The sequence below is a fragment of the Rattus norvegicus genome, chromosome 4 (genome assembly GCF_036323735.1).
Source record: "Rattus norvegicus strain BN/NHsdMcwi chromosome 4, GRCr8, whole genome shotgun sequence".
Classification (NCBI taxonomy): domain Eukaryota; kingdom Metazoa; phylum Chordata; class Mammalia; order Rodentia; family Muridae; genus Rattus; species Rattus norvegicus.
The window spans coordinates 88,783,207-88,802,378 of NC_086022.1; the positions used below are offsets into that span (position 1 = coordinate 88,783,207).

General features: G+C 39.5%; 1 protein-coding gene across 3 annotated transcripts in view; it reads right to left on the reverse strand.

Annotated features, from left to right (window-relative positions):
* The window catches only part of Lancl2 (LanC like glutathione S-transferase 2), a 41,947-nt gene that overhangs the window by 11,233 nt on the left and 11,542 nt on the right, over window positions 1-19,172 (reverse strand). For all 3 annotated transcript variants that reach the window (XM_039107801.2, XM_063286278.1, NM_001014187.1), the window contains 5 exons: window positions 14,935-15,052; window positions 5,793-6,000; window positions 4,814-4,961; window positions 3,775-3,921; window positions 1,944-2,126 (listed from right to left, as the gene is read on the reverse strand). In XM_039107801.2, the coding sequence (XP_038963729.1) occupies window positions 1,944-2,126; window positions 3,775-3,921; window positions 4,814-4,961; window positions 5,793-6,000; window positions 14,935-15,052 (804 nt within the window). The remainder of the gene's footprint in view (window positions 1-1,943; window positions 2,127-3,774; window positions 3,922-4,813; window positions 4,962-5,792; window positions 6,001-14,934; window positions 15,053-19,172) is intronic.

Here is a 19,172-nt window from a genome sequence, read left to right on the forward strand (position 1 = left end):
ATGGTCAACTTCTTGGACAGAGGTAATTTAAAGCCAGCATAAATACTGAATCTGTGGTATGATTATTATTAAAGACTATTATGTAGCTCTACAGTAAATAAGAGTGAAGCAAAAAGAAATACAATAACAATAAAAAAGAACACAAGGAAGCAATGCTGCAGCAAGGCCTGTTAAGGAGTTGCTAACTCTTCCTACAGTTTCAGAAAGCCACCAAGGACAGGCAACCTGAGGCAGGGGGTCCCTAAGTGAAGGCCTTGAGGGGCATGAGCCCCTGAGATATATACTAAACGATCTACACACTAGTATAATGTTCTGTCTGTCTGTCCGTCCCTCACACACATTCGTTTCCTAATACATTGGCCTTGGTAGGATGGTCTTTTTCACAGTACTTATTCTAACAATCTGTGAGTATAAGAGGTCTTTCCGTCTTCTGATGTCTTCCTCAATCTCTTTCTTCAGACATAAGTTTTTACTTAGAAGTCTTTAGCTCCTTAGTTAGGTTTATTTCTACTTTTTCTTTTCTTTCTTCAGGCTATTGTGAATGGTATCATTTCCATAATCTCTTTCTTAATGTGTCTTTTGTTGCTGTTATAGAAAGGCTACTAATTTTTGCAAAGTGATTTTGTAACTTACTACTTGGCTCAAAGAGATCTTGATCACTTCTGGAAGTTTTCTAGTGGGATCTTTAGGATCTTTTACATATAAGATCAGGTGATCCACAAAGCAATAGTTTGACTTCTTTTCTGACTTGTGACCTTTACTTTCCTTTTCGTGTCTTTCTGCTTCTGTGACTCTAACACTATGTTGTAGTAAGTGGGATAGTGGACAGTTCTGTCTCAGTCCTGATTTTATTTATTTTTGCTTTGTGTTTTTATAGTTTGTTTCTTAGTTTGTTTTGAGACCGATTTTCTTTCTGTGTTACTCTGGCTGGCCTGGAACTTACTGTGTAGACTAGAGTGGCCTAAATTCAGAGAGACCCACTGACCGCTGGCTCCTGAATATTGAGATTAAAGGAGTACACCACAATGCCCAGCCTTGCTCCTGATTTTAAATTAAGGAATGCTAATACTGGAAGAAATAGTCTTCCCCAGAGAAGAGCACTGAGGTGTGTTAACCAATACAAAATGGTCAGGCCCAAAACACATACAAGTAGTGTCAAGTATGAGCACACTGTTATTTATATACTGTGGAATATATATACATATATCAACAATTACAGAAAAAGAGGCTATGAGTTTGAAAGAAAACTGGAGATACATTGGAGGGGTTAGAGGAAGGAAAAGAAAAGGGTAATGTAAATTTTATTGTCTGTCTCCCTCTTCCTTTCCCCCTCCCTCTCTCCCTATAATTTAAATGAATAAGTCAGATGTGTGGGCATGTGCTTGTAATCCTGGTGCTGGAAAGGGGGAGAAATGCTGATCCCTAGAGCTCAGCAGCCTGCCAGTCTAGCCTACTCAGAGCCATGAAAAATCCAGGAAAGGTGAGATGAATGGCTCCAGAGGAACTTATTCAAGGCTAACCACTGGCCCTCGGTAAAGGACACATGTATGAACACAAGCATACATGATCACACAATGCATACAAATGCACAGATAAATAATTAAATAAAAAGTAGAAAGCGAGGTGGGGAGATGGCTCAGTAGTTAGAGCATGAATCCTTGAGTTCAGATCGCCAGAATCTATATGAAGCTGGCTGTGACAGTGCACATTTGCCATCTCAGCACTCCTATATGGAGAAAGGAAGCAGAGGCAAGGACATCTTCAGAAGCACACAGGCCAGTTGGCCTGGCATCCACAAAAGCAAAACAACAATGGACCCTGCTCACACTAACACAGAGATGAAAATTCAAAGCCAGTTTTCAGTGAACAGTTGAATGGGCTTTCCAGAAGCAACATGAAAGCTGGGTATACCCAGACACTCAGGATAAGAGAGGAGCACTAACCTGGTATGCCCGTAAGAGCATGTGGATGACTCCTGGAGCACCGTGGCACCAGTGGACCAATCGATCTGTTTCATTGCTTAATGAAGATGGATAATTTCCAGATCTGAATTTTTTGTGGCGCACATAATCGATGCTGGGTTTCACCATTTCTGTCAAGGTTTCTTGGTCCACTTTTGCTTCTGGCTTTAAAGACACAAAAAGGAAAACAATTTATTTTTTCTGATTTTTTTTTTTTTTTTTTTTACTGTTGTAGCATGGCCTTCAGGTTCCAGAGACTTTAGAAATAGTATGATAGCTACCTAAAATGAAAATGGTCTCTCTTCCTGTTATCCCTTTACAACTTGAAATGACGTATGTATGGTACCTTCTGCATGTGTCTGATCTGGAGGTTTCCAATAGATCACAAAGACTTTGGGAATAGAGGGGAGTCTAGAGTGAGAGCCCAGTGACACAAGAACAAAAACAATTATTAAATCAGTGTCTCTAAAAGGAGATTTCGGCCTCATCTCTGGGGTAAAGGCTGTATAGCCCACTGTGAGAGAGAAGTGGAAGTGTCACTAACATAACAGCACAGCATAGTGATCCCACGGGCCATGTAGAATTTATCTCCCTTTGCTTTCTTCTAGGCCTGGCTTTCTCTGCTCAAAACAGATGGGTTTTTAGTTTTTGGTTTTTTGTTTTTTCAAGTCTCAATTCCTTTTGCAGCTAGTAGGAATTACTGGAAGGAAGAGTCTAACATTCAAAGGCTCCTTAGAGAGGTTTAAAGAACCTCTTCCTCTACTACACTGGCTTCATTTCAACTCAGATCTATGCCTGGTGCAGTGACTGTGGTGCACGTCACTTACGTTCCCCCAGTCCTATGATTGTGCAGGGGAAACAGCCTGGTCTCTTACTCCTCGGGCATCTCTGTGTGGTTTTCTGTCCTGTTAAGCCATTGCATTTTGTAAACTTATTTTCAGTTTACATCTTTTCATTTTGATCTCCTATATTTCCCCAGGTTTTTTCCAAAGAATGAAGAAAATTTCTGTTCTTGATGTGTTATTTTTGAAAAGATCTGTAAGAAAACTTTGTCTTTGTAGAGCCATTGCAAAAATGGACCTGCATGTCTCACTCTTCTTCCTCACTCTCACTCTTCCTTCCGCTCTTCCACTCTCTCTCTCTCTCTTTCTCTCTCTCTCTTCCTCTCTTCCTCTCCTGGCTTGACACAATAAAAAAAAATGGACCTGCATTTTCAATGAATTAGAAATATTTTCATATAGACTATAGTGACAGCCTTCTAAATGACAACCAAGAGATGGCATGACCACAGGACATGTGGTATGGCACGGAGGACATGTGCATACAGCTCTCACCCTAGCTTCATCACTCCATTTAGCCGCCTCTGTAAAGGGAGCGAGTGAGCTCCATCACACTACTTAGCTATGTCTGTAAGCGCTGGCATGTTTCTAAGTACAGCAGTTACTGAACAGTGCTCTATGTGTTTCACCTTAAAAGCAAAGAAGTAAAGCTCACACGATTGTGTGTCTCTTAAAGAACAAATCCGACCTAAGCATGTAAATCACACAACCTCTGTGAAGGAGTTCCTACTTCAATCAGCAGAATGGGAACAGAAGGAGGCTGTGGATGATAAGCACTATGCTGGTACAAGATACACAGAATGTACTCTTAGGAACTCACTGCTGTAAAGCCAAGTTAATTATCTGTGAGTCAAAGTAGGAACCTTTAACTCAGCCTATTTCATCTCTATGATGAATTAAATGCCTCACTCATATTGGCTTAATCTATTGTGATATGGCCATTATATTTATTATTGCAGACAATCATCACATACCTGCATTAACATGTAGTAGATGCCAGCCATACCATGGGCTGCTCCAACATATTGCTTCCTGTGCCACTGATACAACAGAGGGCAGCGCTCACTTTTCCTCTCTTCCCGAGATAGCCTCTTTCCTGACTCAATAATAGCAGTGACTACCTACGGGGGCAAGGAGACATCGTAAATCAAAACAACTTCAGCACCTTCATCTACTCTAATTAACACAGTGTGGGAGAACACGGATTGCGAAATAAAGAAATTTAACCAGCCATTATCTAACAAGTAATTTTATTCAATAAATTCAGACAGAGAGAAATCCGGAAATAATACTCGGGGATAAAAACACTTAAGTCTACCTGCGGAACTGAAGTTCACAGTATGAAAAGCTGACTAAATTCTATAGTCTTCCTATTAAAAATCTATTCCAAACTTCTTACTTGCTTCAGAGCTATAACATTTTTCCTAAAAGGCAGCAATTACATCCCTAAGACGGAGTACACACACTAGCTTCGTTGATTGGGGAGGGGCTACATGGTCTTCTGTGCTATGGACTACTGTCTAGAACAACTGTGGCAGGCTCACTTCAGAAACGTGCTGTAAGCTTTACGTGGGCATCTGGCCTTCTGCCAGTCAGCCAAGCTTTTAGAACGAGACGGGAGCAAACGTGAGGTGGGCATCTTGTAAACAGAACCCTGACAGAGGAAGCGGTTTCTTTTCCTTGTCCAAGCAGGCTAAGGGGCTCTGTGGGTGAGGGCATAGGTACAGATTGAAAGAGTGTGCTCACCGAATCACAGTCATCCCATTCTGAGGTTTTGAAGTTGAACTGCATAGTTCCAATGAAACATAACCTAGCCACTAAAGTTCACAGATTTTTTTTTAAAGAAAGATCTTTGAGAAGATACATAGCTGTTTCTAAAAAACATTTTATGAGATGCTTTTAAAAAAATTACTCCCACGTAGAAGCAGAGGCTGGGCATTAACATAACTGCATGCTCACAGATAGTTTTGAGATAGTTTTTGAGTACCAGTAGGTCCAGTAGGCCCACAATACCTCTTTAATAGCTGTCTCACCAACAGTGCCAGGGCCGATTTCTGTGTTCAGGTACAGTAAGGCATACAGGTATCCTGCCCGTCCGAACAGCAGCTCGTCAGGAAGCTCTGATTCTTGGCAGACAATAGTTCTATGCATCTGTAGAAGTCTAACCAACAAGATACAGCATTACCCCAGAAAAGTTCTAAAGATCTCCCAACTATGAACCCCAAGTTCATAAAACAACCAAAACCTCTCTACTGATTCCTGTTTCCAATAATAACTTAAGAACACAAATATATGGAATGGAAATATAGGTCAGTGTTAACAGTGTATGAAGTCCTAAATTCAATCTCCAACTTTGAAAAAGATTCTTTTTTTTATTTTTTTATTGGATATATTTCTTTATTTACATTTCAAATGTTATTCCTTTTTCATTCTTTCAGCCCAAAATTTCAACCTTTCTATACTCTAAATCATAGGGTGAAAACAGAGTTCATACTTTAAAGTCTAGTGTTAGAAGAAAGCGATATAAAATGTACGTAAAGACGGAGCTGAGATGTGATCGCTGCTTAGGCAAGACCAAGTCACTCCATCTTCAACAGCATCACATGTCCACACATGTCAGATACCCTATAGACCCAGCTTTCTCATGTTTGAGAAGAATATGGACTGCCCACAGCAAAAACCTTCACAGTCCATCACTCCCTCATCACCACAACTAGGAGCTAAAGATCAAACTCAGGATTTGTTACTCTCAAACTATTTTCATGCACTGAAGACAACCAAAAATTGTTTGAAGTGAATATTAAAGTCCCACTGAAATTAAGACACACTCATGTATATACAGAAAGAGAACACATGATCCCAGTACTAAACAAACATACTTTTCAGAGACTATTTGCAGTTGCAGATTAGAAAATACTTTAATTGTTGAACATCTTTGCACAGTAATTCTTCAACAAAACATTTGGAAACATTTCCAACTTTTAAAACTCACTTTGTGATGCATTCCTGGGACTCACATTCACTTTTGAGTTTATGATATATCACAGCTCCCACAGCAAGGGGCCCAGCATCTCCACAAAGGAAAGTGACTCTGCGTCCACTCAAATTTCGGAGTGTTCTCTTCACATAATCCAGGGATCGGAGCAGGTAGGTCTGGTCACCAGTGACCCGGTACAGCTGCAGGTACAAAAGTGCTATGCCTGGAATGATCCCCACCCCCAAAGAAGATTATTACTATCTTCCTTTTTATCCTCGGGAAGTTATTTTATAACTACACAAACATCTTCTTCTATAAATACTCTGTATTTTGAAATGGGCAGCATAAACAATAACAAGAAAAAGTATAATTTATTTCAGAAAACGGAAAATGCAGAAAAAGACACAAAAGCCAAGAAATGGGTTGTAATTTATCATTGGGTTAACTAGCCTGATACAGTATGCTCCTGTTTTACTGTCAGAAAAGAAAAACACAAGACACACTATTGCTCCAGTCACTCAAGCCCTGTTCCCATTCATGCCCAGTCTAGCCTCAGTCTTCTCTTTACCTTAAGCTAATATAACTTCTTATGCTTCTTCTCAAACCACTTCCTTCTATGTGATTCCATAGTAAGTGATTACTTCTTGGATTTTATGCGTCCTTTCTAATTTCTACAATTTTTCTTTTTTTTTTTTTCTTTTTTCTTTCCTCATTAAGCAGTTGAGGATATAACCAGTGAGTCAAATCCCTACTTAGGGAGTATCACATGATATGGCAGAACCGGGACAACAGGAACAGCCTGTCACCAACCTCTTTTTCAATATAGAAATAGAAATTCGAAGCCAGGTGTGGTGGCTCAGCATGTGGCAGATGGACAAAGCAGTGTCAGGAGTTCAAAGATATTCTCAACTGCATGACAGTGACTCTAAAGCCAGAATGGGATACTCTGAGACTATCAAAGACAAGAACCTGGAGTTCTACTGAGAGCTCTTTGCAGAAACTCTTTAGAAAATGATTTACTTTTAAAGCATATTTTAACTCCTGAGTTATGAGATCCATTTTCTGAACAATAACTCTACTGCTTTCCTGGAGGCCACAAGAGTAACAGGGACCCCAGAGAGGACCCCACCCTATGCCCAAGGCCTGCCAACTCTCTTTACAGCACAGGTAGCAGCAGGGAACTGCACCTCATCCCCTGGGCTCCATTTTGAGGCTCACAACTCCAGCTGCTTTCCTGGAGGCAACAACAGTACTAGGGGAAGACCCTACTCTATGCCCTTATGCCTGCCAACTCCCCATTATAGCACAGACAACAGCCTTATACCTTATCACCTGGGCTCCATATTCTGCCTCAAACTCCTGCAAGAGACCTATGCTTTCTCGGAGGCCACACTGGTTCCAAGGACCTCAGAGGCGACACTGGCACCGAAAGTACCAGAAGTCACACAGACCATACACACACAAACACACACAGAGAGAGAGAGAGAGAGAGAGAGAGAGAGACAGACAGACAGACAGACAGACAGACACTCAAAGCCAGCAGAAGTACACTATTAGATTTGAAGAATCACTGGTCATCAGAACTCCAAGCCACCCAGGCCAGAAGATCAGAAAGAAAACAGAAACCAAGGGGGAAAACATGCAAAAAACCACCCATCTAACAAAGATAAAAATCAGAAATAAGCCCCTGAACCTATAATAACTTCCAAAAGGCAGATTACTAGAAGCCAGCATGAGAACGTAACCAACAGCAGTCAGAGCAATATGGCGCCACCAGAACTTAGCTATCCGACGGCAAGCCCTAGATATTCCAACACAGCTGAGGAGCAAGAAATTTCCATCTTCAATTCAATCTTATGAAGATAATAGAGGCCCTTAAAGAGGAAATGAATAAATTTCCTTAAAAAAAATACAAAAAATTCACAACCAAACAGGTAAAGGAAATGAATAAAATTGTTCAAGGGCTGAAAATGAAAATAGAAAAATAAAGAAAGACAAATAGAAGGAATCCTGGGGAGAAAAATCTAGGTAAGAAAACAGGTATGACATATACAAGCATCACCAACATAATCATCAAAGAAAATGTTAAATCTAAAAACTTCCTAGCATAAAACTTCCAGAAAACATGGGACACTATGAAAAGGACAAACCTAGAAATAATAGGAACAGAAGAAAGAGATGAAACCCAGCTCAAAGGCCCAACAAATATTTTCAATAAAATCACAGAACAAAATTTCCCTAATCTAAAGAAAGATATCTATAAATTTACAAGAAAGTTACAGAACACCAAATAGATTGAACCAGAAAAGAAAATCCTTCAGCCATATAGCAATCAAAACATTAAATGTATAGAAGAAAGAAAGACTATTAAAAGCTGCTAGGAGGGAAGGCCAAATACCATATAAAGGCAGACCTTTAGAATTACACCTGACATTTCAACAAAGACTCTAAAAAGCCAGAAGGGCCTGGACAGATGTCTTGCAGACTCTATGATGTCAGTACAAATGCAAAACCTTGAATCACCTAACATGGAAAAAAAACAAGATATTCTGTGAGAAAAAAAATCAAATTAAAACAGGATCTAGCCAAAAACCAAATCCTACAGAACATACTAGAAAGAAAATTCCAACCCAAGGAGGTTAACTACCCCTCAAGAAAACACAGAAAATAATTTCAAACCAAAAAAGGGAAACACACACACACACACACACACACACACACACACACACACAGAGAGGCGTGCACAAACACAGATATACATACACCACCACCAATATCATGACCAGTATCAAAATAACAAGAATTATCAAGCATTGGTCATTAATAACTCTCAATATCAATGGACTCAATTCCCCAATAAAAAGATATAGGCTAACAGAATGGATGTGAAAACAGGATCCATCCTGCTCCATTCAGGAAATACACCTCAACATCAAAGAATCATATTACCTCAAATAAAGGGCTAGAAAAATATTTTTCCAAGCAAATACACCCAAGAAGCAAGCTGGTGTACCCATTCTAATATCTAAAAAAAAAAAAAAGATGTTCAACCAAAATTAATTCAAAAGAGATGGAGAAGAACACTTCATACACATCAATAGAAAAATTACCAAGAGGATGTTTCAACTCTGGATAAAATTTGACACAAATGCAAGGGCACTAACATTTGTAAAAGAAAGGTTACTAAAGCTTAAATCACACATCAATCCCTACACATTAACAGTGGGAGACTTCAACATCCCACTCTCACCAATAGACAGGTCATCCAGACAGAAACTAAACAGAGAAATAGTGCAACTAACAGACATTATGACTCAAATGGACCTCACAGATATCTACAGAGCATTTCGCCCAAATGCAAAAGAATATGCCTTCTTCTCATGATACTTTCTCCAAAATTGACCAAATACTTGATCACAAAGCAAGTCTCAACAAATACAAGAAGACTGAAATAACACCCTGTATCATACCAGACAACCATGGATTAAGGCTGGACTTTAATAACAAAAGAAACAACAAAAAGCCTACAAACTCATAGAAACTGAAGAACTCTCTACTGAATGACTACTGGGTGAAGACAAAAATAAAGAAGTCTAGAATTTAATGAAAATTAATGCAGAATATACCATACTTATGGGACACAATGAAAGCAATGCTAAGAGGGAAGTTAGTGAGATCTCATACTAGCAACTTAGCAGCACAACTGAAAGCTCTAGAAAAAAACAAAAAAACAAGCACATTCAAGAGGAGTTGAGGGCAGAAAATAATCAGCCTGAGGTCTGTAATTAATAAAATAAAAACAAAGAGAACAATTCAAAGAATCAATGAAGCAAAAAATTGGTTCTTAAGAAAATAAATTAGATAGACAAACCCTTCGCCAAACTAAGAGGCAGAGAGAGAATCATATATCCAAATTAACAAATGCACAATGAAAGGGAGAACATAACAATAGTCGCTATTGTTATGTGGGAAATCTAAGGAATCATTAAGTCTTACTTCAAAGCCTGTACTCCACAAAATTGGAAAATCTAAATGAAATGAACAATTTTCTTGATAGATACTGCTTACCAAAGTGAAATCTAGATCAGATACACAATTTAAGCAGACCTATAACCACTAAGCAAATAGAAGCAGTCAACAGAAGCCTCAAAAAAAGCCTATGGCCAGGTGCAGGATTCTACCAGACTCTCAAAGAATAGCTAAAACCAGTACTCCTCAAACTAGTTCACAAAATAAAAACAGAAGGAACATTGCCAAATTCATTTTATGAAGCCACAGTCACCTTGATAACTCAATAAACAAAGAGAATTTCAGGCCAATTTCCCACGAACATGGATGCAAAAATATTCAATGAAATACTTGTAAACTGAATCCAAGAACACATCAGAATTACCATCCACCATGATTAAGTAGGCTTCATCCAAGAAATGGAGGGATGGTTCAACATAAGAAAATCCACCAATGTAAGCCACCATAAAAACAAACACAAAAAAGAACACACACACGCACACGCACACGTTCATCTCATTAAAAAAGCCTTTAACAAAATACAACACTCCTTCATGATAAAAGTCTTGGGGAGATCAGGTATACAAGGCACACATCTAAACGTAATTAAGGCAATATACATCAAGACGATAGGCAACATCAAATTAAATGGAGAGAAACTTAAGCAATTCCACTAAAATCAGGGGCAGGACAAAGATGTCTTTTCTCTTTGCATTTATCCAATTTAGTACCTGAAGTTTTAGCTAGAACAATGAGACAACTAAACGAGATCAAAGGGATTCAAATTAAAAAGGAAGAAATTACTATTACTATTACCATTATTACTATAACTATTACTATTACTATTTGCAGATATTATAATATACATAAGTGACTCCCAAATTTCTATCAGCAAAATCCTACAGCTGACAAAAAAAAAATCAGTGGCCTTCCTTTATACAAATGAAAAACATGTTGAAAACAAAATCAGGAAAGCAATATACTTCACAATAACCGCAAATAATATGATATCTTGGTGTAACTCTAATCAAGCAAGTAAAAGTCCTGTACACCAAGAACTTCAAGTCTTTGAAGAGAGAAATTGAAGAAGATCTCAGAAAATAGAAAGATCTCCCATGCTCACGGATCAGTAGGATTTACATAGTAAAAATGGCCATCTTACCAAAGGTAATATCATAAAAATCCCAACTCAATTCTTTACAGACCTTGAAAGAACAATAAATACTAAACTTCATACAGAGAAACAACAACAACAACAATACCCCTAGGATATCTTACAAAACAAATCCTGTACAATGAAAGAACTTCTGGAGGTATCACCATTCCTGATTTCCAGCAGTACTGCACAGCAACAGGTATTTAAACCACGTGATACTGGGATAAAAACAAGTTGGTCAATAGAATCTAAATGAAGATATTGTAGTAAATCCTATGGACACTTGAGTTTTGGCAAGCCAAAATTATACAATGAAAAAAAAAAAAACAAGAGCTACTTCAACAAATGGTGCTGGTCCAACTGGATGTCATCATGTAGAAGAATGCAAATAGATCCATATCTATCACCCTGCACAAACCTCAAGTCCAAGTGGATCAAAGACCTCAACATAAAACCAGACACGCTAAACTAATAGAAGAGAAAAATGGAGAATAGTCTTCAATGTATTGGCACAGGACACAACTTCCTAAACAGAACACCAAGAGCTCAAGCACTAAGATTAACAATTAATAAATGGGATCTCACGAAACTGAAAAGTAAAAGGACATCTTCAAAAGAACAAAATGGCAGCCTACAGACTGGGAAAAGATCTTCAGCAACCTCACATCTGACAGGTACTGATATCTAAACTATCTGAAGAACTCAAGAAACTAAACATCAACAAACATAATGACGCCTTTAAAAATTTCAATACAGATCTGAACAGAATTCTCAACAGAGGCATCTCTAGTGGCCAAGAAGCACATAAAGAAATGATCAGTGTCCTTAGCCACCATAGAAATAGAAATCAGAAGGACTCTGAGATTCTATCTTAGACCCACCAGAATTGCTAAAAACAAACACTCACGGTACAGATCATGCTGACAGGGGAACACTCCTCCACAGCTGGTGGAAGTGCAAACATGGGAATCAATGTGGCTGTTTCTCAGAAAATTGGGAATAGATCTACCTCACGACCCAGCAATACCACTCTTGGGCATATACCCAACAGAGCACCCATACCACAAGGACACCTGCTCAACTATGTTCACAGAAGCTTTATTCATAATAGCCAGAAATTGGAAACCTAGATGTCCCTCAACCAAAGAATGGATAAAGAAAATATGGTACATTTACACAATGGAGTATTACTCAGCTATTAAAAACAATGGCATTAGGAAATTTATGGCAAATGAGTAGAACTAATAAAGATCATCCTGAGTGAGTAACCCAAACCCAGAAGACCAATGTGGTATGTACTCACTTATAAGTGGATAATAACTGTAAAATATAATATCACCATGCTACACTCCACAGACCCAAAGAAGCTAAGTAACAAGGGAAGCTCATGGGGGAAGCTTGAGTGTCAATAAGAAGGGGAAATAAGAAAGACAACTGGGATAGATGGGGGTAGGGCATGACTGGGTTGGGGTTGGAATGGGAACTGAAGGAATTAGGTGTTGGGGGGGGATAGAGGGAGAGAATGCTGGGAGAGACAACTGGAATTGGGGGAGGGGGCACCTCTGGGATGAGCTAGAAACGTAGGACAATGGAAACTCCCAGGGATTTATGTGAATGACCCTAGCCAAAACTCCTATGGACGATACAGAGTCTTAGCCAGCCATCTGTAACTAGGCAAAACTTCCATAACCATTATCAGAGAGGCTTCACCCAGAAACTTATGATAACATATCCAAAGACCCACAGCCAACAATAAATTGAGGAATCCTGTGGAAGACGGGGAGGAAGGATTATAGGAGCTAAGTGTATCAAGGTCAACAGAAAACTGGCAGAATCAACTAACCTGGGCCTACAGGTGCTCACAGAGACTGAACCAACAACCTAGAAACCTACATGGGACCGACCCTAGACCCTATGCACATATGTAACAGTTGTATAGCTTCATGTGGGACTCCTGACAGAAAAAGCAAGAGCTGTCTCTGACTCTGTTGCCTGCTTTTAGGAACCTTTCTCCCTACTGGGCTTCGTCCTCTAGCCTCAGTGGGAAAAGATAGCCTAGTCTTACTGAAACTTGATATCCCAAGGACAGCTGACACCCATGGGAGGCCTCCACTTTCCTGAAGAAAAAGGGAGGAGTGGATTGGGGGCAAAGAGAGGTAGGGAGAAAAGAACTGGGAGGATAAGAAGGACAGAAAACTGTAGTTGGGATGTAGAGTAAATCAATTAACCAATTAATTAAAACTAAAAGAATAAAGATAAAGAAAAATTTTTGAAGAGATATATTTTAAAGAAATATAAATGAATGAAAATAAAAAATAAAGCCCACCAAATTCTTTGGGACAAAGTAAAAGCACTCCTAAGAGGAAAGTTTATAGTGATGACTGTTTACATAAAAATAATTTGAGAGCTAGGTTCCCCAGACCCATTCCTCCACCCAGGCTACCTACCTATCACTACGTCCACCACCCAGCTCTGGCGCCTCATGGAATACGACCTGGAACTCCAGGTAAGTCACCTGACTCGTTCATTCACCTACTAGCCTGCCTACCACCTGGTACCATGGGAGTCTGACCTAAAAATATTGCTAACTCTCACAGACCCATTTCTCTACAAGTCCCCATCTGCCTGATCTGCCACTAGTATTGCATGAAATCTAGCCCAGAATTCCAAATAGGGCCCCAGATACACTCTGCTCTACTTCCTACCTATCAGCTACCCTATTCACCATGGTCCTGTAGAAATCTGTAGAAAATCCCAGAAAATTATCTAAACCTTGTTCCAGGAGCCCTAAATCTAGTAGGATTACTATCTACCAGGCACCCTGAAAGAGGACAAAAGTAGCTCCAAGTCCCTTTCTCCCAACAGTCAATCCAAACAGACTGGCCAATATCCTGAATAGGAAAAGCCCCTCGGAAAAAACTATCTGTTCTAGAAATAAGTAAAAATTTGGCCTAAAACACAGGTTGCTCAAAACCACTTTGTCCATTGCTCACTCTGACCCTTTAACAATAGGTTAAACTATTAAATCATCCTTTTGGCCACTTTCTACTTTTGTTCCCTTGAGAATGTACTCAACTTTAATCTACAATAAATACTTGCTATTTTCTAAACTATACTCTGTGTGTATCTCATCTGAATTTCTTCATCATAGATTATGAGAACCAGGGGAAAAAAAAGATTCTAGTGTTAGAATAGTAAATATGTAAAATTAGTTATGGCTTCTTAATCTTGATATCATACTTCTTTTGTCCTGATTTATATGACTTTTGTTTACATGATTTTTTTAAAAAAAATCCATCATTAAAATCAAAATATTCCAGAATATAAATAATTTACTTAAAATTATTTGAATCAAATTAAGTATAACCAACAAACCAATTATTTATGAAATAAGACCAGAGAAATGACTTAATCACAACTTGTCACAAAGAAAAATATAACAAAACTAAAACCAACAAAATAAATCATAAAGTAGGCCTTTTCTTACTACCCATTTGCATTGCTATATATTATTAATAAGTAACGTTATAAAAAGGCTCTCTGCTCCTCCCTGTTCAAGAAACAGCCGCATCTTCTCATGCAGTGCCAGCCTCATCTCATAGACAAGATGGTGAAGGTCGGTGTGAACGGATTTGATCGTATTGGGCCAACTCAGCCCCCAACACTGAGTATCTCCCTCACAATTCCATCCCAGACCCCATAATAATAGTAGGAGCCTAGGGAGCTCTCCCTTCTCTCTTGAATACCATCAATAAAGTTCGCTGTACCCACCTCAAAAAAAAATAATAATGTTATAAAAAATACTACAGATTAAAGATCAAACCTTCAAACAGTATTTCTTCAACATCAAAACTATAAAACATCTCATTCTCATAATAAAACTTTCTAATGTTTCAAAGGTATAAAGGTCACAATTTTAAAATAGGAGAGAATGTCAAAGTCTCAGCTTATACACCACAGTACAGAAATGGAACATAGAGGTTACTACCCCACCTGTCCAACCAGTGTATGCAGAGCAATCATGGGGATCAGCTGTCTTCAGCCCTTCTTCCATTTGCTGCAGAAGATCTTTAATTTTGGTCTGGATACGCTTTATCAAGTTAGGAACAATCTAAAAATCAAAGGAAAAAGTGAATTAAACTGAACTAGAAGAGAACATCATGAAAGCTACACTGGACACAAGAAAGAATGACCTTATTTGGCATATCTTAGGTAATGAGAGCCTATTCTGGTTCTTTGAGGTTAATATTTTAATGAAACAATGCTTTATGTGGATTATAACTTTTAAATATTATCACAAAGAATAATTTGCAGAAATCAAGTATAGGAAACAAAAAAAAGCAAAAAAATAATAGATGATTTGACTACAAACATTTTTAGTCTTTATAAAGAACCTAAGAGAGATAGGGTGATAGTTAATTTAGAATGTCAACTTGACTAGATTTAGAATCATCTAAGAAAGTTGCCGATGAGTATGTCTGTGAAGACCATTCTAAGTAGGTTTAACTGAAAGGAAACCTACCCTAAATCTGGGTGCAGTCACCCATTAACTAGACTCCATGACTAAGGGAAAGGAGGAGTCAAATGAGTGCTGGCATTCCTAGTAGCACTTGCCTTTAATTCTGGCACTTGAGAGGTAGAGACACAATGATATAGAGTTCAATGCCAGCTTTAGCTACAGAGTAAGTTCAAGGTTATTATAGGCTTTGCCGGGCCCTGCCACAAACTACAAACAAAGGATTCCTACTGTTCCATCTGTCCTCACACCATCCCCTTTTGGTCAGAGACTATACACCCATACACCTTCAAGATCCTCTTAGCCCAAAATCCCGTGGGAGAGAGAGCCGAACACCTGAGTACAGGTAATCCTGAGACTGCAGGACAGGACAGACTGTCACTTCTGCCCACCTTTGCCCACACCCCTGGCCCAAGAGGAAACTGCACAGTGCCTCTGGACACAGGAATATAGGAGCAGTCAGCTGCAGGAACCTGCAGTCCAGATCTGCGCCCTGAACTGAACCGAACCGAACCTGTCAAACAACTCCCTGTGCCCAAATCCCCTGGGGGTAGAGAGTTGGACCCTCAGAAAATCGGACACTCCTGAGAAATCAGAGGAAACTACAATCTGCCCGCATTCCCGACCCAAGAGGAAAATGCCTAATGCCATCTGTGCCCCCTGCGCACAGGGACCCAGAAGTAGTCAGGGGCAAGACACTTCCAGTCCCTGCCCTGGCTGAGAGCTGAAAGCCAGCCTCCAGGAGCAATTGCACGCCTGAGAGCAGAACACTCTGTACCCAGAACCCACTGAAAGAAAACAAGAAAACAGGTCTACAGGAGTGTTGACACACAGGCCTACAGGAAGGTCAAGCCACTGTCAGAAACAGCCAGACAAGCTAACACCAGAGACAACCTGAAGGTGAGAGGCAAGCGCAGGCACCCAAGCAACAGAAACCAAGACTACTTGGCATCATCAGAGCCCAGTTCTCTTACCAAAGCAAATACTGGATATCCAAACACACTGGAAAAGAAAGATTTAGATTTAAAATCGTATTTTATCATGATGACGGAGGACTTCAAGAAGGTCATAAATAACGCCCTTAAGGAAATACAGGACAACACAAGTAAACAAGTAGAAGCCCTTAAAGAGGAAACACAAAAATCCCTTAAAGAACTACTGGAAAAAACAACCAAACAGGTGAAGGAATTGAACAAAACCATCCAGGAGTTAACAATGGAAATAGAAACAATAAAGAAAGCACAAAGGGAGACAAACCTGGAGATAGAAAACCTAGGGAAAAGATCAAGAGTCACAGATGTGAGCATCACCAACAGAATACAAGAGATAGAATAGAGAATCTCAGGAGCAGAAGACACCATAGAAAACATTGACACAACCGTCAAAGATAATGGAAAATGGAAAAAGTTCCTAGGCCAAAACATCCAGGAAATCCAGGACACAATGAGAAGATCAAACCTAAAGATAATAGGTATAGAAGAGAGTGAAGACTCCCAACTTAAAGGGCCAGTAAATATCTTCAACAAAATTATAGAAGAAAACTTCCCTAACCTAAATGGAATACTATTCGGCGATTAAAAAAATAAAAAACAAAGACATCCAGGCATATGGATGGAACTTGAAAATATTATCCTGAGTGAGGTAACCCATACCCAAAAGGACATGTATGGTATGTATTCAATGATAAGCGGATAATAGCCAAAAAGTTCAGAATACCCATGATCTACCCCGTAGACCCAAAGAAGTTAAACAAGAATAAGGCCCCAATGAGGATGCTTAAATCACACATAGAAAGGGGGAATACAACAGTCATGGGAGGCACAGGGAGAGAGGGATCTGCGTGGGAGAGGAGAGGGTAAAGGAAATAGGGTGGCAGGATCAGGCATGGGAAAAGACGAGAGAGTCCCAGAGGGCCAGGAGGATGAACGGAAATATGCAGCTGCCGAGGATGGAAAGTTGGGGGATTCTCTAGGAAGTCCTGGAGACTCAGAGTGAAAGAGGCTCCTGGGAGTCAATGCAGGTGATATGAGCCGAAACGCCCAATAGTGAGGATCCAAAATTGGGTCTGTCTTTAAAAAAAAAAAAAAATGCAGGGACGAAGATGGAGGGAGCAGAGGCTGAAGGAATGTCTGACCAGTGACTGGTACAGAGCCCATTCTGTGATCCATCCCAGGGAGAAGGAACCCTCACACCATTACTAATGCTGTCTTGTGCTGGCAGACAAGAACCTTCCATAACAGCTGTCTGAGAGGTTCTACCCAGCAGCTGACTGAAACAGATGCAGATACCCACAGCCAAACATTGGACTGAGGTTGGGGACCCCTATGAAAGAGTTAGGGGAAGGATTGAAGGAGCTGAAGGGAATGGCAATCCCATAGGAAGGCCAACAGTGTCAACTAACCTGGACCCCTAGCAGCTTCCAGAGACTGACCCACCAATCAAAGAGCATACACAGGCTAGTCTGAGCCCTCTGGCACATAGGTGGCAGAGGACTATGTCTGGCCTCAGTGGGAGAGGATGTGCCTAATCCTGCAAAGAATTGATGCACCAGATGGGGGGATATGAGAGACATTGCCCTCTCAGAGGCAAAAAGGGAGGGGAGGAAGACTTCTGCAAGAAGGAGGAAGGCAGCATTTGGGGCATAAATAAATAAATAAATAAATAAATAAACAAACAAACAAACAAACAAGCAAGCAAGCAAGCAAATGGGTAGATTACCAAGCAGAAAGTTCTAATAGGGTGAAACACAAATGACTTAGAAGAGCTTAAAGAAATGTGCAACATCCTTAGTCACAAGGAAAATAATAATCAAAATCATGTTGGGATTCCATATTACCCAAGTCAAAACAGCCAAAATCAATAAAGAAATGATAGCACATGCCAGCAAGAATGCAAGGAAAATGCTATATGTATTCAAAACAATGCTAAGCAAAGAAGAATAATTCTGGAGGGATTACCATTCCAAATATCAAGATACAGTACAGAGCCATAGTATATAAGCCATAGTAAGAACAATGTGATATTGCAGAAAAACAATGTAGACTAGTAGATAAAAACAGTACATATGTCCATATAAACTCAGCCGTCTGATATTTGACAAAGATGATAAAAACATACAATGGAGAAAAGATTAGCATCTTCAAAACTGCTTCTGAGAAAACTGGATGTCCACATGTACAAGAATGAAATGAAACCAGTATCTATCACCTTGCATAAACGTAACTCCAACTGGATCAAAGGCCTCCCTCTGAAACCTGAAATACTTAAAGTCCTAGGGAAAACAAACACCATAGGCATTGTTTTACAAAATATAGGTTTAAGAAAGGACTTTCTGAATAGGACTCCATTTGCCCAGGAATAAAGGCAAAGAATTGACAAGTGAAACAGCACATAACTAAACAGCGAAGGAAACAACCAATCAAGTGAAAAGGAAACTCACAGTGGTGAGGTCTGTGTCAGCTACACATCTGACAGAAGAGTAATATCCAAAATGCACAAAGAACCCTTACAACAAAGAGTCAAAAAATTGACTCAACTGAAGAATGGACTATAGATCTGAACAGAGTTCTCAAATGAATAAATAAAAATGGCTAAGTAATAACTTTGAGATATTGTCTTACCCTAGTCAGTATGGTTAACATCAACAAAACCACCTGCGGCAAATGTCAGAGAGCTTGTGGGAAAATAGGAATCCTCAGTCACTGCTAATGGGATT